The sequence below is a fragment of the Pristis pectinata genome, chromosome 3 (assembly GCF_009764475.1).
Source record: "Pristis pectinata isolate sPriPec2 chromosome 3, sPriPec2.1.pri, whole genome shotgun sequence".
In the NCBI taxonomy this organism is placed as follows: Eukaryota; Metazoa; Chordata; class Chondrichthyes; order Rhinopristiformes; family Pristidae; genus Pristis; species Pristis pectinata.
Genome location: NC_067407.1, coordinates 40195700 through 40219902, shown reverse-complemented (window position 1 = coordinate 40219902; position 24203 = coordinate 40195700). Strand labels below are relative to the sequence as shown.

Sequence of the window (24203 nt, the reverse complement as noted above, 5' to 3'; positions counted from 1 at the left end):
AGTTATACAGCACAGAAACAGGCCCTTCGGCCCAACTGGTCCATGACAACCAAGATGCCCCATTCAAGCCAGTTCCATTTGCCCGCATTTGGCCCATAAACATCTAAACCTTTCCAATCTATGTATCTGTCCAACCATCTTTTAAAAGTTGTTTTTGTACATGCCTCAACCAGTTCCTCTGGCAGCTCATTTCCACATAGATGCCACAATTTGTGTAAAAAAAATTGTCCCTCAAGTTTCTATTAAATCTATCCCTTCTCAGCTTAAACCTATGCCATCTAGTTCTTGATTCCCAAATCCTGGAAAAAAGATTCTGTGCATCCACCCTATCTATGCCCCTCATGATTTTATATACTTCCATAAAATCCCCTCTCAGTCTCCTATGCTCTAAGGAATAAAGTCCTTTCCTGTCCAACCTCTCCCTATAGTTCCTCAAGTCCTGGCAACATCCTTGTAAATCTTATCTGCACTCTTTCCAGTTTAATAACATCATTTCTATTGCAGGGTGACAAAAACTGAACACAATACTCCTTGTGCGGCCTCACCAGCGTCCTGTACAACCGCACCAGGACCTCCCAACTTTTATAATCAATGCTCTGATGGATGAAGGCCAGCGTGCCAAAAACCTTCTTCACCACCCTGTCTACCTCTGACTCCACTTTCAGTGAACCATGTACTTGTACTCCAATGCTCCCCAGGACCCTGCCATTCACTGTGAAAGTCCTACCTCGATTTGACTTTCCAAAGTGCAGCACCTCGCACTTAACTGAATTAAACTCCATTTGCCATTCCTTGGCCCATTTACTCAGCTGATCAAGATCCCCCTGTAATTTTTGATAACCTTTTTCATTGTCCACTATACTACCTTTTTTAGTGTCATCTGCAAACTTACTAACCATGCCCTGTACATTCCTATCCAAATCATCACTATAGATGACAAACAACGTTGGGCACAGCACAGAACCCTGAACCTACATCACTAGTCTCGGGCCTCCAGTCTGAGAAACAACCTTCCACCATCACTCTCTGTTTTCTACCATCAAGGCAATTGTGTATTATTAGCCAACTCTCCCTGGATTCCATGCAATCTAACTTTCCAGAGCAATCAACCATGTAGAACCTTATTGAAGTCCTTACTGAAGTCCATATAAACCAGGTCTACCATCCTGCCCTCATCAGCTTTCTTGGTCACATCATCAAAAAAGTCAATCAAGTTCATAAGGCATGATCTACCGTGCACAAAGCCATGCTGACTAACTCTAATCAACCCCTGTCTTTCCAGATGCACATATATCTGATCCCTCAGGATCCTCTCCAGTAACTTACCTACCACAGATGTTAGACTTACTGGCCTATAGTTCCCAGGTTTTTCTTTATCACCCTTCTTAAATAAAGGCACAACATTTGCTACCCTCCAGTCTATTGGCACCTCACCCGTGGCTAACAATGATGCAAATATCTCTGCCAGAGCTCTCGCAATTTCTTCTGTAGCATCCCACAGTGTTCTTGGATATACATGGTCAGGCCCTGGAGATTTGTCTACCTTCATACCTTTTAAGACATCCAGCACCACCTCTACTGTAATGTGGACTATCCCCAAGACCTCCCCATTTATTTTTCCTATTTCTAAAGTCTTCATGTCTTTTTCCATAGTAAAAGCAGAGGAAAAATATTAATTAAGGACCTTGTCCATTTCCTGTGGCTCCACAAAGATGTCCCCTTTGGTCTTTGAGAGGCCCTATTCTCTCTCTAGTTACTCTTTTTCTCATAACATAAAATCTCTTTGGATTTTCCTTAATCTTCTCTGCCAAAGCTATCTAATGCCCCTCCTGATTTCCTTCTCGAGTACACTCCTGCATTCCCTATCCTCCTCCAGGGATTTGTTTGATCCCAGCTGCCTGTACCTGACCCACGCTTCCTCTTCCCTGGCCAGGGTCTCAAAATCCCTCGACATCCAGGGTTCCCTACTCCTACCAGCTTTGCCTTTCACTCTAACAGGAACATGCAGACCTTGAGCTCTCACTATGTCATCTTTTAAAGCCTCCTACTTGCCTGAAAAAAATCTACTCCAATCAACCTTCGTAAGTTCCTGTCTTACACCATCAAAATTCATTTTATCCCAATTTAGAACTCTAACTTGTGGACCAATTCTGTCCCTTTCCATAACAATTATAAAACTAACAGAACTATGGTCACTGGTCCCAAAGTGCTCCCCCACTGTCACCTCAGTAACTTGACCCACCCTATTACCCAAGTAGGTCAAGCTTTGCCCTGTCCCTGATAGGGCCCTCTATACATTAGGCAAGGAAACTTTCCTGAATGCACTTAACAAATTCCACCCCATCTAAGCCCTTAACAGCATGACAGTCCCAGTCCATGTTAGGAAAGTTAAAATCCCCTACTATAACAACCCTATTATTCTTCCAACTCTCCACAATCTCCCTGCATATTTGTTCTTCTAATTCCCGTTCACTATTTGGGGGCCTATATTACAATCCCAACAGTGTGGTCATCCCCTTCTTATTTCTCAGCTCCACCCATAAAGCCTCACTTGATGATCCTTTAGTAATTTCATCTCTGACTCCTGCTGTGATATTCCACGTAATCAAAAATGCAACTCCCCCTCCTCTTTTTCCACTGCCTCTATCCCACCTAAAGCATCTGTACCCTGGAATGTTAAGCTGCCAGTCCTGTCCCTCCCTTAGCCATGTTTCAGTAATGATTACAATATCCCGGTCTCACATCGCTATCCAAGCCCTAAGTTCATCTGCCTGACCTGTCAGACCTCTGGCATTTAAATAAATGCAATTTAATCCAATGGGTTTTCCTTGCTCCCTGCCATTCTCCTGCCTGTCAGTCCAGGTTAATGCACTTACACACCACACACCAAATCTATCTTCTTCAGCAAGGTGCTTTCTCTGATGCATTCAAAACGGAAAATTATTCATGTTCAGTTAATTTAATATAAAATGTAACAACTTTTCTATTCAAATTACTGTAAAATGTTTCAGCAGAAAGGCTACATTGAGATCCAATGCAGTCAATTCCATGGTATTCTGCCCCCATCAAAATGGGGTAGTGTTAAGGAGAAATTGTTCTTCAGCAATGGCACAAAACAGGTTTTACTCCATGCCTAATTCTCTTTTCTACCAACTTCAATGATACTATCACTTGTGATAATGCCAAGGAAGAGCATTTCTCTGGTTGCTTCACATTATAGTCGGGAGTTAATCTTTAAGTCAGCGATGCACTTAAGACAGCCAGTCCAAAGAAACTGTTTGACGATGCAATCATTTTAAAGTGGGGCCCTCATATGGATTTAAGCAAAAAGCTGCCAACATGAAATGAGAGGATGTTGATCCTGGTTGGGGGTTGACATGGAAAGCTTTAGCTTTGCGGTGCCCAGTGAATGAACCTCTAATGATACCACAAAGACCCCCTGATTATACAGTTCAGTCCTTAGTTCACATACTCCATCCATGAAAATGACAATTTGCTATAGATTTAAATTTCCTTCCTACAATTTATGGAAATGAGGTATGCAACATTCAGCTATTTGCTCTTAATCTCCACCATTATCGAAAGTTAAATTCAGACCTGCTGGGAAGGCAACAGCAGCATGTGATAAAATAGAGGTTCAGATGAAAATTAGATTATTATTGAAGAATGGGGCATTAAAATGTGTTGGCAATACAGAGCTTCAAGCCTGCTCTACCATTCAGTGAGATCCTGACTGATCCTTTGCTCCAAGTCCATTTTTCTATCCAATCCCCTAATTCTCTGATTCACTCACTGCCCAAAAATTAGCAGATCTCATCCCTGAATAATAACTGAGCACACACAGCCCTGGCAGGTTGAGAATCACAAATTGAGAATCACAAAGATTTACAAACTCTGCATAGAAAAACTTCATAGATTCTCTCTTCTCCTCCACTGGACCTGTAGATCAGCACCTATCCTCAAATACTCCATTGTGTGACATTCCTTTGTGTTAAGTGTTGCCGTGGTAACATGATTTCCCATTGTATTGCTTTGTTTAAAGAATACTTTTTCTCAAAGGAAGTATTATAGGACATATAAAACCTACCTTAGGTATTGTATTAAATAAAAAGGCACCTCTTGTTGCTTTGAACAAGGTTTCACTGTAACATAAACACCCATTAATGTTTTCAGAAAATATATTACATTATTTGGTTTTGAGGTTGATACAGGTTTTTGGAAAGAGTTATAAACATATTATAACTTCATGCTGGTATATTTATATTGCACTGCCATAAGTGCAGGAGAAACTGTTCCTTTTATGTTGGAGTTGTTCATGTTACAATTTTCCACTGCTTGTTTACCTACAGCTGCAAAATCACAGGGAAAATGGTATTTGTGACATGGCATGATATTTATATCCCTCATGAATTTGTACACTGTTTCTTTGAGCAAGGATCAGAAATTAATTTGGCCATTTTTCTTTGTCGGATGCCTTGTGTTCATTATCCAAATTCATCTTTCCCTATCATTTTTAAAAAGGAAACACAATGGCTGAGGCACATGAGTTAACTACACATCATGTAATTTTAATGTAAAGGACAAAATGAATTAAGAATTTTAAAGGTAAATTATTTTTAAAACAAACCTCTATACACAATTTACTCATTTCAAAGAACTAATAAATTGCTGCAACTCAGTGATTAAGTTCTTGAATATAGCAGAAAGCGTTTCATAGTCCGGACATAATGAGAAGGCAGACAAGGACATACTTCACCATCTGATTCCCAGGAAAAGATATATACCCAGTAATTGCCAGAAGACAGTGTACAGGTGTAAATATTTTATACAATTCTTCAAACTGTTCGATATAAGTTTTCTCTATCATTCTCCATTTGGGTTAAATGGACATTTAAGATTCTGAACCACCTTAGCCTACATAGTGTCCAGTAAAGACACAAATCTTACAAAACAACCGTATTTCAGCACATTATTGTTGCTAAGGGGATTATAATTTACAAACAATATTAATGATTAGTCAGTATCAGTGTAAAGCTAGGTCTGAATATAGAGTATATATCAGTACCTTATTAATTCGAGAATGTTTACTCATTGGAATATCAGATAAATTATCAAACCCAAACATATTGTCAAACGAAATGATCCATTAATTTAATCATTTTGCTGGAAATTAATGACTGATTTGTAAATGCCAATTTTCATCAGAGTTTTGAATAGATAAATAACATACAAATTAGTGTTTGATTTGCCTTGTTTAAAGTCATGTATTGAGATCTATTAACTATGTGTTTTAACAAAAGGCAGACACCAAGATGCTAAACAGACATTTTTAAGATTCCATAAAGCTTTTCTTTCATGAACCTTTTAAATGAACAAACTTGACAATGTTTGACAAAATATCATTTCCACAAGAATTTGCTTCACAATTATGTCACATGCATTGGTACAGTCTTTCATGATTTTTATCATAGTTGCAAATGAATTGTCAAATCTTTTATCAAGAAAACACAACCTGTTATTTGTGTTTTTTTCTTTGCATTCTTAGAATGTAAAAACATTTTGTAAGACAAAATCTACCATAATTATTTTATTTTTCTGATAAATGCTTCGCTCTTTAGAGGAGAAGTCCGGTAAGAGCAATTTTCCTCTTTTCTAAGTAAAATGCAGGATAGATGCACTTTAACTGCATGTCTATTCTCTTTCATGGATAATTTTCAGTTTCTTTGATAAAATGTTGATATGAATAAAGAGACTCATAATTGTTTCATCAATATCAATTACCAAGTGACCTTATGATGAGAAGATCACATGTCAAGAATCGATGCACATTACGGTAGTATATTGTAATGCTGTTAGTGAACATTACAAAACAAATGGCTGGAGGAACTCAGCAGGTCAGGCAGCATCTGTAGAGGCGGAGGGATAGTCGATGTTTTGAGTCGAGACTCTGCATCAGGACTGAGAGTGTAGAGGGGAAATAGCGAGTATAAAGGGGTGAGGCAGGGGCTGGCAGGCAATAGGTGGAACCAGGTGAGGAAAGAGGGAAAAAAAGGGGAAACAAGAAGCTGCAGGTGCTGGATCCAGCACCTGTAGCCTCTTGTTTCCATGTATCACCTTCCAGCCTCCATCCCAACCGACAACCCCCACCTGGCTCCATCTGCCCATCATCTTGCTCCTCACCTGGAATTTCCCAGTAGTTGATGGATGGATTCCCACTGCAGCCATTTGACGATGTAACAAAGTAAGTTCCGCCCTTGTGCAGAATCTGAACTCACTTGGATTTAGCCTCTTTGTTTCTGGGACAAAAATCATTATGATCTTTGGGCACACTCTTGCAATAACTGTTTTGAAAGCTTGTGGGGTCACCTCCACCTTGAGTAGGTCTGTGTCCAACACTCCCTGTCTGACAACCGACAATGGCACTTTGCATTCCATGCTGACTAAGGCAACTGCCCCTGTCTTGGTGGGCACCAGATGCAGAGACTGAGGCCAGGTGTGTCTCAGCACGCCACATCAAGGGGGGGGGGGGGGGGGGGCCTACAAAAGTTAAATGTTCAACTCATCTGAAACCCTGACCTTTTTCTATTTCATCATTGGCTGCTACAATGAGCCACCTTTCCTTCTATATGCATTAATTAACAACTTCTCACATTATACTGCTTAGCCTGTCACTGGCATTTTCATTTGCCATCTACTGATTTGTTATGAGACCTTTAATTTCCTGCCAGAAATGTTGAACATAGCTTATGTTAGGCATTTTGAAAATATCTCTTATGGTACCCTACCTAAATTGTGACATTGAAGTAATTGCACACCCCGCCATCTCAGGCCGCTTACCACAGTGGGCCAGATCTTCTGAACGTTCAACCCTGTGTTTCAGAATTTCATGGGCAATCCTAATCCTAGGGTCAGTGGTCGCCCTCTCAGTTGACTTTTGCAAATTACACAATTAATTCAGAATAAATAGTACTCTTTCATAATTCTTGTTAACAGTTCAGCCTAAGAAAGACAAGAAGATGGCTAGAGTGTGAAGAATGAGTTATAGTAGAATTTTTATTCTGTGCATGAAAGGATAGTGGCTGCTGGGGTGATAACAGGTATTGTATTTGAACGTGTTTGGTAAAAGAATCTGAATGGAGAGGGAAGGTCTCTTGCAGACAAAGTGCAGCCTAAGACCTAAATGGAAAGGTGCATTCACCTTACTGTTGCGAACAGATTATTGAAGCGTTTCCTGCATTGAATGCAGGTCCTGAGGGTAATGATCCTGGAGCTGCCCTCTTCAACCATCTCTCTTCTGGCTGCCTGTACGTTCAGATTTTCCTTTCCATTCATGACAAAAGGAAAGCCCTAGACGGCTTTAACAGACAACTAACCACAAACATTTAAACAGATTAAAAATTTAGGTTAAATCAACTCAATTAATTAAAAAGTAATATTTAAATTACCCGAAACTTCTCCCTTGGAGCTGTTCCTCTCTGTTGAAATGAATGGAGTTGCTGAACATATGCCAGTTGCAACCTTGCTGCAGGTCAGTGAGCTGATTTCCATGAGAAGTCCAGCACTGTTGCACCAGTGGAATTATAAAATGGGGACCTCTCAGGAAGTTCAGGATTCCTTGTGGGTGACCCTCACAACTAATCTAGCCCTCTCTTCAGAAAGGGTTTCTTCTGCGAAGAGCACTGAGCAATGGTAAGGATAGCAACCTGCTCGCTATTGAAGAGACCTTACATGAAGAATGGTTCCTCAAGCAGGACTTCCTGTTTCTGGCTAATTGTAATGCATTAAGCATTACTGTCTATGCACACAGAGAGTAGGAAAAAACATCTAAGGAAATTGCATGTAAGAAAAATAATTTGCAATGGGACGGCACTAAATATACAAAAAGAAAGCTTTGGAGAACGGAAACTAAAATAGTAACTTCTTGCCAAATCACAGCAGGAGCAAGACAATTAATCTAGTGTTTATGAAAATAAGCTAATAGGTCACATAGCCACTCTTCTAAAATTTTATTCATTTTGAACACTTGTTTTATAATTGCACTGTATTTCAGGATATAATGAGCTATATAAGGTGGATATTTGCTGTCTCATGATCATTTTTTTGTCTGGTGGTTTGATTTCCATCCTGGAGGTTAATATCTTGTCACAGAATTTGCGCATTAGATTCATATTGTAATTCAAGATGGTTCCATTCCCTATGAGAGACCAATTGCAACTTGGCATCCATATGAAGACAGGGTGGCACTTGTAAGATTTGGAGGAAGTAATGCAGCATTTGCGTAAGCCATCTGGAACTTGTAAACAGGAGGCCAAACAGATAAATTTGCCAGGCACTACTCCAACTGCAGATCTTAATACATGTGAGTCTCTCTACCCACAATCATACCGATTACTGGTAATACTCCACACGAGAAACAAGCAAACTTGCAGGAACATGACCATGACTTTCTCTTTGGTAGCTTAAGAACATGTATTTTCCCTCCAATGCATTTCATTAGGATAGAAAGTCATAGGTCAGTAAAAAAAAATCAGATGTGCATATTAAAAGTTCATTTTTATTGATATCTTTGATGTTTTTCAATGAAATGTTGTCAGCGAGGAAGAAACTGTCAGAACACAGGATGGTCCCCACCTATTTTCTGACCTCTGTCCAGTTGCTGCAGATCACCGGCAATTCTGTGAGAACCTCAGAGAAATCCAACAGTGGGAAAGCATGTGATGAGGAGGGGAAAATTTGCAGATAACCTGAATTGATTCTTGACCCAGAGTCCAGTGACCAACAATCTGGACCAATTTCCCCCTCCCCCAGAACAAGGTTGCAGAGATTGTGGTTTATTACCAATTAGCTTGTCAAGAATGAAAGACTTATCCTGTACTCTGGTGATTGAACTCATGCCTGTTCACTTTAATCTTTGACAATAAATGCTTTGTTCACAAATCTGTCACTCTCTGACCAGGTATCTGTTCTCTCTTCCTTTTTGCCGATCACAGAGGCGCAGTCCAGTGAGTATTCCTTTATTTGTATTTCAATAACCACAGGTCTTTTAACTTCTGTTCATTATTCAGTTCATTAAGGAAAAGAGATGTCAGTGGTTATATGTTGAGGCTTAAGAAGTTGACTTGTTTAGAGCTACTTCAGTTTGAACAAGAATTAAATCTATTTATTTAAGTATTCATGCATTATTAATGTTGCATTGCTTACTGGTGAGCCATTAGTAATTTGCACTGTTATGCTACAGGTCAAATAAAATTTCATGCCCCTTTAAAAAAAGACTCTTTTGATAATAGAATTAAAATATTGATTTGAAACTTGTGCCTCTTAACATAAGTTTAAACATCCAATTGCCCAATAAAAGATATTGCCTGTTGAGGTAACAATTAGCTTTAATTCTTGTGTTCTTTAAGGACTTTCAATTTGAAGAGTTGCTGATAAATGTGTTGATTTTCCCTATACTCTGCTCTTCTACACTACTTTATTACAACCATTTATTTGTTCATGATGTGAGACATTTATGTGTTCAGCTCTTTTTATTTGTTCTTGGGATATAAGCAAAGGTGATTAGTTGACCTGAGGAGCCACTCATAAACCTTAACTTTGAACCAATACAGTGCTTACGCTGAGTAGAAAATTGGACAAGGTATATAACGTGCAGTCGTTCATTTACATTTTACACACAAAGTCAAAATTGCTCATCTGTGCAAGTGTGAGTGGTAACACAAATGGATCAGGGCACGCATAATTGGATTATAAAACATAGTGCTTCATAAGTGCCTCACACAAAATGTTCTTGATTGCTACAATAGGTCCTCAGTGTGATGTAGTTACAGGTGTGCTTGTGTAAGGGTTACCGAGCCCCCATTGTAAATGTTTGCCCTAATTCAGTTCCATTTGCCCAGGCATTGCTTCAAATATCTGTGAAAGTCTTAGACATTTGCTGCAGGTCCTTTGGAGCAGGGAGACGAAATATTTTCTTCCTATCTGCAGAGACTGCTTCTATTTCCACCTATATTAATGTAGTACCATTCACTTAATAAAACATCCCACCAGCAACTTCACTTAAGTGCTATGAAACAAAGATGGTACAAATATATGTGTGGACGAGGAGCAGAAGTAGAACACTTAGCCCCCAAGCTGCTCCACCATTCAATGAGATCATGGCTGACATGACTGTAACTTCAATTCCACATTCCACCAACCCTAGTAACATTTCACCTCCTTGCTTATCATTCTTGGGACAGCCAGCCATTAGCTTGGTCAGAGATTTAGATTTTAAAGTGGAAATTGTGATAGAGAGATGGAAAGGTTTATGGAGGAAATTCTGGAGCTTTGGGTCTTGGTAGCTGAAAGCAAGGCTGCCAGTGGTGGAGTAGTGAAAATCGGAGATGATCAAGAGGCCAGAAATGAAATGGCAAAGATAACACATGTGGGATTTGAGGGCATGCACAGATAAAGGAAATGAGATCATGGAGGGATTTGAAAACAGCAACATGTTGCTTAACGAGAATGCCCCTCTGCTCCAAAGCTATGTATCCTTTGCTACACCTCAAACAGAACTGTCAACAGTCTGCAGTAATATGCAGAAAAATGTTGACAAGCAAGCAATAAACATTGCTTGAGCTATTCATTTTATCGTAACAAAAAGTTATCCTTTTAATGCTCTAGAGGATGTCCCATGCTTAGACTAGTCCACTGCTCCACTGGCTTCTGTGTGCAGCAAACCTATTAAAATTAATAGGAGGGACTGGTCTTCGAAACCTTCAGAGGAAAGCTTTCTGCATCCTCTCCTGAGCCACTCATATTGTCACCAGTTCCAGAGCCACAAACCAATTTCTTTTATTACCTAGCTCTATTAAACAAACCGCTGGATTCAGGGTGCCAATGTGGGAAATGAAATGTTGTCATTGGTAGGGAATTTTGTTTTATTCCAAAATAAACTTTATTCATAATAAAAGACAAACTATATGCAATTATAAAACAGTGCAAGCCTTTACATTCTTGTACAGATCATTCATTAGTGTTACCCTTTTCATATATATATATAAAAAAAGCACCAATGCCACACATGTGGCTCCCTGGGGGCTACCCAGTCCCGTATTTACAATATTTAAGGGGCTTTCTCGCCTGACCCCGCCCCTCCCTCTCCAGTGACAGAAGAACCCTAAACTGTAGTCCTTCCCCACCGAGCCCTTGCATTGGCTGCACCCAGCTTCAGTGCGTCCCTCAGCACGTACTCCTGCAGCCCGGAATGTGCCAGTCGGCAGCATTCCCCTACGGACATCTCGCAGTGCTGGAAGACCAACAAGTTTCGGGCAGACCGAGGGCATCTTTCATCGAGTTGATGACCTTCCAGCAGCAGTTGATGTCCGTCTCTGTGTGTGTCCCCGGGAACAGCCCGTAGATCAGAGAATCCTCTGTTACGCAGCTGCTGGGGATGAACCATGACAAGGACCCTTGCATCTTTCGCCACACCCTCCTCGCAAACCCACAGCCCGCAAAGAGGTGGGCGACCGTCTCGTCCCCAGCACAGTCCTCCCGGGGGCAGCGCGTGCTGGGAATGAGGTTCCGACCATGCAGGAAGGATCTGACTGGGAGGGCCCCTCTCACCGCCAGCCAAGCGAGGTCTTGGTAGGGATTTTTTTTTATTCAAAATAAACTCACAGTTTTGTAATTGTATATGGTTTGTCTTGGTAGGGAATGGAGTGAATTTCATCCTGCAGTCTTCTTAGATGGAGTCGTATTTCATTCGTGGGATTGAGACCTTACCCACCTCACCAATTCCCCTCAAAATGAGCGTGGAAAACAGCACCAAACAAAAAATGGATTATGAGCCCTCTTATTCTCAAGATAAAAATCTGATTTAAACTCAGGATCTGCAAAGGAGATTTTGGGATTCAGAACTACACAATGTAGTATTTTAATCATTTAAGATGAGCTAATCAAAACTGAGAATGAGGCATAAAATCCTTAAAGCATTTCAGCGGGCAGGAGACTTACTCATTTGTTAAAGAAGGCCTAAAGAAAATCATATTAAAATGCATCCATAGGAAGAGTCAAGTTCAAAATTATTACAAATTTTTTGCGTGTTTCTGGAAGACTTTTCTAATTTCCTGAGGAGGGGTTCATTAACATAACTAGCAAATCAAGACTGGAAAATACTTGTAATGGTAAGTCTAATGTTCCAATTAATTATGTCGACAAATCAAACTGTGAATGAAAGTTTGCAGGGCCCATATTTTTCCTTTTGCTTTTAGCTTTTTTTCCTTTTCTCTCCTGAAGTGAATGTCACATTGTTGGAATACAATCTTGACAAGCAGGGTGTTATGAACCAGCAACAAAAGAAATACACTGAGTCATGATTCAGTGTTAAAAGCTGTTTTATTAATCACTACTTATGTTAATAAGAAAAATAAAAGTAAAAATGTTAGTATGTTAGAAGTAAAAATGTTAAACCTTGAACATTAACCCCAAAACTAAACTCTTTGTGTGTGTGTGTGTGTGTGTGTGTGTGTGTGTGTGTGTGTGTGTGTGTGTGTGTGTGTGGGGCAAAGTCCCAAACTCCAAGTCCAGGAATGGTTCTTAAAGTTCAGTTCAGCAAGCCATAAGGTGAAACATGAGCAAAGGCTTCTTCAACAACCACCATTGTCTGAAGATAAAACGTAGATGTAGAGAACATAGAGAGAGTAATTACGAAATCCAAATGTTCCACGATGGAACCCAAACAACACCTCAGTGTTTACTCGGTAGTGACTTCCTCACCCCGAAAAGCATCCGACTCGTGGTCATCCACACAAATACCTGTTTCCTTCTACAGGTCAGCAACAAAGTGAATTCCACCAGATTACTTCCAATTTCTGTACGTGGATTGCTGTGACAGACACAGTTATTGTTTCTCATCCATCGATAGAGAAACTAGCAGGCTGGTGTCTCTCTCCCTTTTCTCTCTCTCCCTCTCTCTCTTCGACTGCCCTCGACTGCCTTCTTCGACAACCTCATTATCTCCTTTATCTTCTGTTGATGTAAGCACGCCCCACACACACACACACACACACACACACACACACACACACACACACACACACACACACACTACTAACTCCATCTTAAAGGGACATTCACCAAGTCCGTAACAAGGGAAACAACTGATTATAAAGAGTTGGAAAGAACAGGGTCAAATCTGAAATTTTCAGCAGGAATGAGGCATAATTGAAACCAAAATATTTGAGGGCAGGAAAATTTCTTATCTCCCTCAACTATTCTGGTTTCCAGTAAATGTGTACCTACTTCAACAGCCCTATTGCACTGGAGTTTCACTCCTGATTCAATACTACATTGGGTCACCCGAGATTAAATGCTCAATTCTCTGGGGAGAGTAGCACACTGATTAATTTGCTGAACAAATGTCCTAGTGGCCTGGACTAATGACCTGGAGACATGATTTCAGATCCCACCTTGGCAGTAAAGGGCTTTAAATTCAGTTGATTACTGGAATTAAGAAGCTAACATCAGTAATGGTGAAGAGAAAACAACTGGACTGTACTCCAGACCATCTGTTTTACCAATATTCTTTAGGATTTACCTGGTCTGGCCTTCATTTGACAACCACTTAACTGGCCTCTGAAATGGTCTAGAAACCACTCAGATATACCAATTACATGCTCAAAATATAAGATTAAAAGAGGCCTCACTGGTGGATTTGTTCTTGATAAAAGGAACACACTGCGAATTCAACTCTCCTCATGAATACCTAGGGACTTGTGCTGAGTGGGGAGACCTGTCCCACAGAGTAGCTTGGGAACAGCTGTGACAGTCATTCAGCATATCTTTGATCAATGTCTAGTACCACCCAGAATATATCTGAAGGTGGTGGCACATCGGTATACCATCAGAAAGGAGTTTTCAAAATTGACTGTTGACCTCACGGCATCAGATCAAATATGGGCAAGGAAAGCTCCTGCTGACTATTACCTTCCATCCTTCCTCACCTACCAAATGAGAACTCCTCTATAACTGAACACCACCTGGAGAGTTCAGAATGTGGTCTCCATCATCAGAAGTGGCTCAATAGCTCCACCATCACTAGCCAATTTTGAGACGTAGTTCCCGGACTGGGTCTGTGGCAGAGGACGAGGGAACCAACAGGAGGTAAAAATCTGCTTAGTGTCATCTTCAACTATCTACCTGTCGCAGATACATCTGCTCATGACAGAACTGGTAGGAGTAACCAGTGCACAGTCCTTACAGGCAAATAGGATAGATTCAGAACAGATGAAGCAGCTTAAAACAGACCACATCCCTTACCTTACCATTGCAATCAAACCAGTGGTCAACCTTTGCTCAATAAGAATGTGGAAGAGTGTAACAAAAAATGGCAGGACCACATTCTGAAGTTGCAACACATATCATATCTGATAGACTGCGGAGCTAAGTAATCCCAGATCAGAGCCCAGTTATGGACGTTGGTGGGCAGTTGCTCAGCCAATGCAAGGAGAAGGTTCCATGGAGGTCGCCGTCTACAACCAACAAGAGTCCAGTAAGTGAGCGCATGAGGCCTGACTGAAACATTCACATCAGCCAGTGCTGAACTGATGATAGATCTCAGCCTCCTCCTGGCATCCCACCTTCAGAGAAGCCAGTTTCAGCCTTCAGCCAGTTTAATTTACTCCATATGATAGCAAGAAATGGCTGAATGCATTGGAAACATGAGTGGCTATGTGCTCTAACATCCCAGGTGCTGTGCTGGAGATTTAGCAGCTTCCCAACCCAAACATTTCAGTACAACTACAGGACTGGTATCCCAAAGGCATGCCAGTTGAAGGTTAATTAGTCATAGATTCAGGGTAGAGTTAATGAGCATGTGAGAGAGAATGGGCTACAGGGAGATAAAGGTGGGAATGGGATGGAGGGGATGACTCAGAGCTGACATAGATGGACCTAACAACCTCCTTCTATGTTGTAATAAATATGAGATGATATCTACCTAATAACGTGGAAGATTATTTGGGTATATTACCTAAGTATGTTTTCAATAAGAACTTAAACAGTAGGCTATCGGTTCCTTGAGCGAGGCTGCCATTTAATAAGATCATGGGTGATCCAATCTTGCCCTCAATGCAACTTCCTTACTCTTTTCCTGCAGGGCTTGACTCTTTAGTAGTGTAAAGATCTCTCAGACTCAGCCTTGAATATACTTAACGACTCCACCTCCACAACTCTCTGAGGTAGATAATTTGAAAGAGTCACAAGAGAAGAAACTCCTCATCCTCATCTGAAGTTGGTGACTCCTTATTCTGAAACTAAGCCTCCTGGTTCTAGATACTAGGCCTCCAGATTCCTTGTGAAGTGAAGTCTCACAGCTTAAACAATAATTTTTTGCTTTATTCTTTCTTCCAGTGGATAATCTCATGTTTTTCCACATTTTACCCTATTTACTAACCTATTGCCACTCAGTTAACCCATCTCTATCCTCGTCACGACTTACTAACCCACTTACCTTTGTATCATCAATGAATTTGGCCACAGTTCACTCAACCCCTTCATCCAAGTCATTAATGTAGGTTCGTAATAGTTGAGGCTCCAGCATGGATCTCTGTGACACCCATTGGTTACTGATTGACAATCCAAAAAAATGACCCACTTATCCCGACTCTCTGTTAGTTAGCAAATCCCTTATCCATGCCAAGTTATTACTCCCAATCCTGTGTGCTCTTACCCTATGGTGTAGCCTTTAATATGGCACCTTATCAAACCTCTTCTGGAAATCCAAGTACTTTACATCTACAAGTTCCCCTTTTATCCACTCTGTGTACTACATCCTCAAAGGATTCTAGCAAATTTGTTAAATATAGTTTATCTTTCATAAAATCACATTGGCTCTGTTGCATGATTTTTTAAATGTCCTGCTGTTATATCATTAATAATGAATTCCAGAATATCCTAATGACAGATGTTAGGCTAACCGGTCTATAATGTTCTTCTTTTTCCCTTTCTTTCTTGAGTGGGACAAATTCAGCCTGGCCAATCACTTACCCATCAGTTTATTGTAAACATTAAAAAAAACTTTTAAAACTTTAAAACTTCATTCATTAACAAAGAGAGGGAAAGTGTCATAGATATTGTTGTCACTAATAACCTGTGCAGTGATGTTTAATTTAGGTTCCTCCAAGACCACCTGACTCCATATCTCATTACATCCTTGGTTCAAATAGAGCTGACTTCCTGAGGTGAGAGTGATTGCTTTTGACATCAAGGCACTGCAAGTTCTTTCGGGAAACTTTTCGCCGGCTTGAGCTATATGAAACAGGAGACAAGACCAATCAGCCCAGTCCCAGTTATCCTGAGGATTTTCTCAAGACCATGACTTATGCCACTATATGGTCTGGTGCCCTTACTGATGGTTGCACAGACTTCAGTTCCATTTGCAAATCCTTAGATTTGAACCTTGGGTGCTGTCTATGTGGAGTCTACACGTTCTCCCTATGATTGTGTGTGTTTCCCCTGCTTTACTTCCACCTCCCAAAGACATACTGGTTGTTAGATTAATTGGCTACTGCTAATTGCCCCTAATGTAGGTAGCTGGTAGGAGAATCAAGGGGTGTTGATGGGCATGTGAAAGAGAACAGGTTACTGGGAAATAAATGGGGGAATGGAATTGGTCTGAGGGCTAACATAGGTCCAATGGATTGAATGTTCTCCAATGGAGTCATACAGCATGGAAACAACCTTTCATCTCAACTTGTCTATGCCGACCAAGATGTCCATCTAAGCTGGTCCCATTTGCCCACATTTGACCCATATCCCTCACAGGTTGTGAGAAATACAGAATTATCCAGAAACTAAACTGGACAGGCCAGATAAACACTGCCTACGGAAGAGGTCAGAAGCTGGGCATCCTGCACTGTGTAACTCGTGTCTTTCTCCCCAGAGACCTTTAACTATCTACAAGGTGTGATGGCTACCCCAACAATACTTGGGAAGCTAGACTCCTTCAGGAAAAATCAGTCTGCCTCATTGGAGTCCCCTCTCCCAATCCTAAAAACACATTAAATATTAACCTTTCCACCACTGGCATCCATTGGGAGCATTAAGTACCAACAATGCAACACTTCTTTTAAAAACTCCCCTAATTCACAACCTCTTAGAAAGACGGAGACAATAGACAATATAGAATTCCTCCAAGTTGTAAACCATTCTGACTTGAAAATAGTTTGCTGTTTTTTCTCCGAGTCAAAATCCTGGAATTCCTTCCCTAACACATGCATCTTCCTCCACCATAATGTCTGGAGTGGTTCAGGATGACAGCTGACTACCATCTTCTCAATAGCATTTAGGGAAATATACTAAATAATGGACTTCCAATGATCCCCATATTCTATTCTTAACTAAAATACAACATACGTCTCACTCAGCCAAGAGTGCTACCATTCAGCCAACAGGGAAAAAAAACCTGCCAAGGAAGAACAAGTACTTCATCTGAAATGAGAGAATCTTGTCCCAATCCAAAAAGCGAATTCCCCTTGGAAGAATGCAGATAATCTCCCAAGTTTCTGTCCTGCTGGCAGTATCTCTACTTAAGCTCCGTTCATGGCCACAAGATCAGTTGGTACCAAATGGCATTTGGCAGGCCGATTTATCCTTTATATAAGTCCTCCATGTCAATACCTTTTCTATTTCTTTCCAGGCAATTATCAAAAGGAATTTATCTTGTAAGTATTCACGTTCATTATTAATAATGTTCCAAAGTGAAGGGCCTTAATGTAGAAAAAGATATGCCATGAAGGCAAAAGCAAAATACTGCAATTGCTGGATAGTGGTGAGAAGATACCCTATTGAAAACTTTTGGTTTGAAAGAAGAAGGATTTGCTAAGGGAGTTATAGAGGTCCTGGCAAAAACTCAAGAATGTTGAGGGGAGAAACCATGTACAGGGTGGCATCCTTATATTGACAGCCTTATATAAGCTAGAAACAAACAAGCTTGGAGCTTAGGGGTAAGAGGAGGATCTTTTATTAGAAAACACACTTACATTTTCTTGAGGTCCTATGTTTGTAGAGTTAGTGCTGCTGCATAAAAGTCAGCTTTATATGTAACCCCAGCTCTACAACACCGAGCATTCTGTATTATGTTGGGTTCCTTCATATTACATACCACGGAGGATGATTAATTGTTCATTGTAGCCAAGATATCTGAATAAATTCAAGAAGTTGTAAAATCACACTTTAATATTAGGGTTTTATTACTCTATCTACTTTGCAAGAGGAAAATAAATTGTTCTTTTGTTTCGTTCAGGTGAAGAAATAGCTCGCCCAAGACGGTCAACACCTACATCCGAAGTTGTCAGGTATTTGTAGCCGACTGCTTGTTCCGCTGAGTATTAAGCACTAATCATTAACATGTACTAAACATGGGGTAAATTTTAGGTTGCATGAAACATCATGAATGAAATGTAGGTCCAATGAGAAGGTTCATGAGCTGGTAATAAAATCCCATATGTTTCCTTTCCAGACAATCCTTTCAATGAAAAGAAAAGTCCTGTGTTGAATAAGATAAACTTTTTGTCATCATTTTAAACATCCCTTGCATCTTCCAAAAGATCTTTATCCATTTTCCAATTATGGCAGAGAGTAGGGAACATGGCAGGAAAAAAAACATTTGATCCTGTGGAGTTTGCAATCTCAGCTTTGTCATCATAATCTTCTTGGTAGGTTAAATCCAGTATTTACATGTTATATTCTGACACTCTTGAGGGAAGTTTTAGATTGAGTATCACCTCTCAAGTCTGATTATTTTATCTTCAATTGTACACTTGATAATTGAATTTTCTATTTTGGATCAATCCTATCAAACCCAGAATTATTCTTAGTTGCTGAACATCTGCCATACAAAATGAGTAGGTAGAGTGTCAGCAGAAGAACCAACCCACTTCTAAAGATGTGTCATTTTGCCGTTTATGAACCTGTTTCATGCTCAGCACAGCTTAACTTGCTTCCACATATTAACTCATGGCTGGCCTTCAAATATTCAAACTTATTGCACACTATAGGACCTGGCAGTAAGCTGTCAGACTTGGGTGAATTATACTAACATTGTTTTTAAATGGCTTGAACATCGAACTTCTGGTAACCATTCTCCTCTATCCCTTCCCCTTTTTTTTCCTGATCCCATTGGTCCCCATCGCCCTATCTCTTTCCCCTCCCCCACCCTCTCTACTTGCCCATCACCCACACATTCCTCCCACCGGTTTCCCTCCCCACCTCCTTCCCTTTATTCCACCCTATCACTTCCCCTTCCTATCAGATTCCATCTTCAGCTCTCTGTCACTTCCACCTATAAACTCCCAACTTCTTACGTCATTCCCACTCTCCTCACTTCCCCCCTCACCTGCCTATCACCCCCCTCACCTGCCTATCACCCCCTCACCTGGATCCACCTATCACCCACCAGCTCTTGCTTCGCCCCTTCCCCCCACCATTTTATACTGGCTATCTCCCCTCTTTCTCTCCAGCCCTGATGAAGGGTCTCGACCCAAAACATTGACTGTTCACTTCCCTCCATAGATGCTGCCTGACCCGCTGAGTTGCCTTTCATTCATGAATAAAGGCTCCTATCATTTTCACTATTCACTTCCTGAAGCCTTTGCGAAAATGAAATTATTTAAGTTGGGAATTTAATTGTGACTTAATTAGCAGCCAGTTAAGTATTTGATTATAATTCAGAAAAGATGTTTTGAAAATACCAGATACTTTCTCCAATGAATTTGCAAGTGAAAATTCCAGTCCTGAATATAACTTCATTGCAGTATTACAGAATGATCTGAGAAACCCATTGTATTTAGAAATTTGTTACCTTTAGTGTTCTGCCTACTGTAGTCCAATGATACTCATAAATTGTGTACAAACTTGTTCCATTGCCCCTTAATTTATACTTGTTCAATAAGCTGCTCATTATTCTTCTCTATTTGTGATCATGATACTTTCCATATGTTGGGATTTAATTTTCTTTCTTCTCCTCGTTTCTAATTTGAGAAAGGCACAAAATGTTATTTGCAATCAAGCATATCTGAGCAACAAATGAAAGGCTTCCATTAAGGCTGAAAGACTCAGGGTTTTAACTAAATCAGTTCTCTTGAATTTTGTGTTTCTTTGGGGAGATGTGCAGCCTTCACTTAATGACTTCATATTGTGACACAGATTGGTATTGGTTTATTATTGTCACTTGTACCGAGGTACAGTGAAAGACTTGTCTTGCATACCAATCGTGCAAGTCAATTCATTACACAGTGCAGTTGCATTGAGTTAGTACAGAGTGCATTGATGTAGTAGAGGTAAAAACAATAACATGACAGAGTAAAGTGTCACAGCTACAGAGAAAGTGCAGTGCAATAAGGTGCAAGGTCACAACAAGGTGGATCGTGAGGTCAGTCCATCTCATTGTATAAGGGAACCATTCAATAGTCTTATCACAGTGGGGTAGAAGCTGTCCTTAAGTCTGGTGGTACGTGCCCTCAGGCTCCTGTATCTTCTACCTGAAGGAAGAGGAGAGAAGAGAGAATGACCCGGGTGGGTGAGGTCTTTGATTATGCTGGCTGCTTCGCCAAGGCAGCAAGAGGTAAAGACAGAGTCCAAGGAGGGGAGGCTGGTTTCCATGACGCGCTGGGCTGTGTCCACAACTATCTGCAGTCTCTTGCGGTCCTGGGCAGAGCAGTTGCTGTACCAAGCCCTGATGCATCCAGATAGGATGCTTTCTATGGTGCATCGATAAAAGTTGGTGAGTGTCAAAGGGGCCAAAACAAATTTCTTTAGCTTCCTGAGGAGGTAGGAGCACTGGTGAGCTTTCTTGGCCGTGGCATCTACATGATTTGACTAGGACAGGCTATTGGTGATGTTCACTCCTAGGAACTTGAAGCTCTCAACCCCCTCGACCTCAGTACCATTGATGTAGACAGGTGCATGTACACCGCCCCCTTTCCTGAAGTCAATGACCAGCTCTTTTGTTTTGTTGACACTGAGGGAAAGACTGTTGTCATGACACCATGCCACTAAGCTCCGACTTATCGCTGTCTGAGATACGGCCTACAACGGTGGTATCAACTGCAAACTTGTAAATGGAGTTAGAACAGAATCTGACCACACAGTCACAAGTGTATAGGGAGTAGAGTAGAGGGCTGAGGACACAGCCTTGTGGGGCACCAGTGTTGAAAATAATCGTGTTGGAGGTATTGATGCCTATCCTCACTGATTGCAGTCTGATGCTTAGAAAGTCAAGGATCCACTTACAGAGGGAGGTGTTGAGTCCTAGGTCTCGGAGTTTATGAACAAGCAACATGAAACTATAATCATGTGTCCATGATCATCATTCCTCGTTACAGTGTGTCTGGGCACTCACTCAGAATAGCACTGAGCAAGACCCTATTTGGGACAGTGAAATTTTAGCAAGAGATTAATAAGATCTATTTACTTAGACTGAGCAAAGTTTAGTGACTCTCTGCTGTACTTACTTCTATTTCCTCCTTTAACTAGTTATTTCTGATTTATTTCCCCTTGTATTCTCTTCACTTTCTTTCCCAGTAGTAAGAAGGGGCCAGAGGATACAACGTCTCTGATCCCTCTCTTTGGCCCACCGCTGGAGTCAGCATTTGAAGGCATAAAATCAGAAGGTACTTCACACACATGCCTGACTAACACTGAGTACACAAATACGTAATAATAAAGAACATGGTGGTTATGTTACTGCAGCCAGCAGCCTAGTCTATTGATCTGAGACCTAACTGAGTTTGAATCCCATTTAGCAGCTGGTTCATTTAAATTCAAGTAATTAAAAAAAAACTCTGGAATAAAACGTTAATATTGTCATTGGTGACCACGAAACTACTGAATTGTTGTTGAAATGGTGAATGTGACCACAGAGAAGCAATTTTATCTATTTTCTCCATCCTATCATTTTTGATACGCCCATATGATATTAAAATCAGGGTTCCTTCACAAAAAATGGTGCAGCTAACAAGACATGTAGAACAAGATTATCATGTTTGAGGGGGGAATAGTGCGACCTTGTGACTGGACTATAAGATAACAATTCCAGTGAGTGGGTTGGAGAAAGTTACCATTTTTCCATGGACGTGGTCAAGGCAAACAGCCTGGGCTACTGCCAACTCCTGTGAATTATTTTAAAAAATGTACATGGGTTCCTTGTTTAGGGGATTAAAGAGAAAATAGTCATAGTTGGAGGAAGTGGTGGGGGGTGGGGGAACTACTAGAGCAGCCACCTACATATGGAAAGATACCCGATATTCCAGTAAGTGAGAGCTGGGTGATTGGGATTACCTGAGTCATCCTTCCACAGATCCAACAAGTATCTGGCACAATGCTGGCTTAACTGTTGGGATCACAACTCAAGGAATTTTTGTGGCAACAGACCTGCAATGAAATATTGTTCCTACAGTCTAATGTTTAAAAATTGAATAGTTCACACTGTGTATTTATGCCCTGTGTTCATTTATTTTTTGGCTGACTTTATCCACGTCTTAAAGCTGCAATTGATCAGCCTGAGATCTGGGGGCCATTTCAAGCCAGTGATTCCAAAAGACAATCGCCTTTGCCATCACGACCATTTCCTACAGGAGGTAAGCTCACAGCAACCACATCAATCATTGGAATTTGTGTAATTAAACATAATAAGGAAACAAGCAAGATATGATGGTTCCTATTTTCCCTAATTTCCTTTTATATGGCTGCCAGATATGTGCTTTGCATTCATATTATGTTGTGCTTGCCTGGGCTTTGGAGACCTGGCTGGTGAATGAGAATTACCTGAACACATTACCAGAGCAGTCCTGCCTCGGAGAAGAATTTTTCCCCAAGAAGCAGGTAGAGTGACAGGTCTATTTAAGCCTGCAGCAGTTGTGGGATTGTGGCAAAACATCCAGAAGATTGCTGTGGAGGCTAAAAACAAAAGTTTATGACTTTCAATGTTTTGCTATCTGACTCCTCACATTTGAGGAGGGGTCAGCTACAGGACACAATGCCAGCTCCTTTAAGCATCCTTGAAGATGGAATTTCTTCTCTTCCACAAATAGGGAAGTTAAGGAGAAAGGAAAGAGTGACCCCACACATTGTGTTTTCAGTCCCACCATAATGTGAGACAGTCCAGGAAATCTCAGGGCTTTGTCAAAGGACAGGAACTTTAATGCAACAGGTATCAACTCGCATTCACAAGGAGAACAAGAAGAAGTGTCAGGATATGTATGTGTGTGTGTATATATGTGTGTGTGTGTGTATATATATATATATATATATATATATATATATATATATATATATATATATATATTCTCCTACAACAGTGCAACAAGTGTTTGAACATCATTCATTTAGTAGGAGGGAAAACTGACTAAGTGCAAAGTAGTCTTGATCTCAGAAGAAGCTTTTTGTTTTTTTCCCATCCTCCACTACCTTTTTGCCTTCTGATCTAAATTTGAATCCTCAAATGGAGATGGTCCTTGATAGTTATCAGCTCTTCAGTAAGTGTATCTGAATCTGTACTTTAGGTGATGTACTTTTTCAACTCTGGTTTTACCTAACCATTATCAAGTGAAACCCACATTTAAATATCAGTTTTTTGTTAGTACATATTCTTCTAAGTCAGAAGGTGGGATTCAGCCACATTTCCAGGCTTCAACACCTAATTTAGTCTGAGTTTTCAGTGTGATTTTGAAAGATTGGTACATTGTCACCTTGTGGATCATGCAATACCTCCCAGTTATCTCTCCAGAGAGCAGGGGCTGTCTTGTTTTTCTGAGAAATTGAGTTTTTCTTAATATGTTGATTGTAAATATTATTATCCTTTACGTTCTCCTCAAATGGTGTAAAACTCTGCAAATAATAATTTCATTTTCATCTCATAAATTGTATTTTGTAATTCCCCTTCTAGTTCCTCCTCCTCTGCCTCCGAAAAATGTTCCAGCCACACCACCTCGCACAGGATCACCCTCAGCTGAGGGTTCAGGTAGGGATTTGTAGTTTAATATTCAGGAGTACTGAGTGGCTTGTCATTTGCCTACTATGCTCTCACTTAAGTGGAATAGGCATGTGGAACATAAACATCAGCAATAACAAATTGGTTTGAGGACTTGTTTCTGTGTTGTAGGCTTGAGGTAACTCTAAATGGCTAGAAAATAACACGCAATCAATATGGAGAAATGTTGCTCTAC

At 40.6% G+C, this 24203-nt stretch overlaps 1 protein-coding gene across 1 annotated transcript in view; it reads left to right on the top strand.

Annotated features, from left to right (window-relative positions):
* The window catches only part of sgip1a (SH3GL interacting endocytic adaptor 1a), a 121180-nt gene that overhangs the window by 66499 nt on the left and 30478 nt on the right, over positions 1-24203 (top strand). Inside the window, exons 9-15 of the mRNA XM_052012355.1 lie at positions 5619-5630; positions 8991-9002; positions 17678-17702; positions 18284-18335; positions 21565-21650; positions 22524-22616; positions 23924-23998. Coding sequence (XP_051868315.1) covers positions 5619-5630; positions 8991-9002; positions 17678-17702; positions 18284-18335; positions 21565-21650; positions 22524-22616; positions 23924-23998 — 355 coding nt within the window. The remainder of the gene's footprint in view (positions 1-5618; positions 5631-8990; positions 9003-17677; positions 17703-18283; positions 18336-21564; positions 21651-22523; positions 22617-23923; positions 23999-24203) is intronic.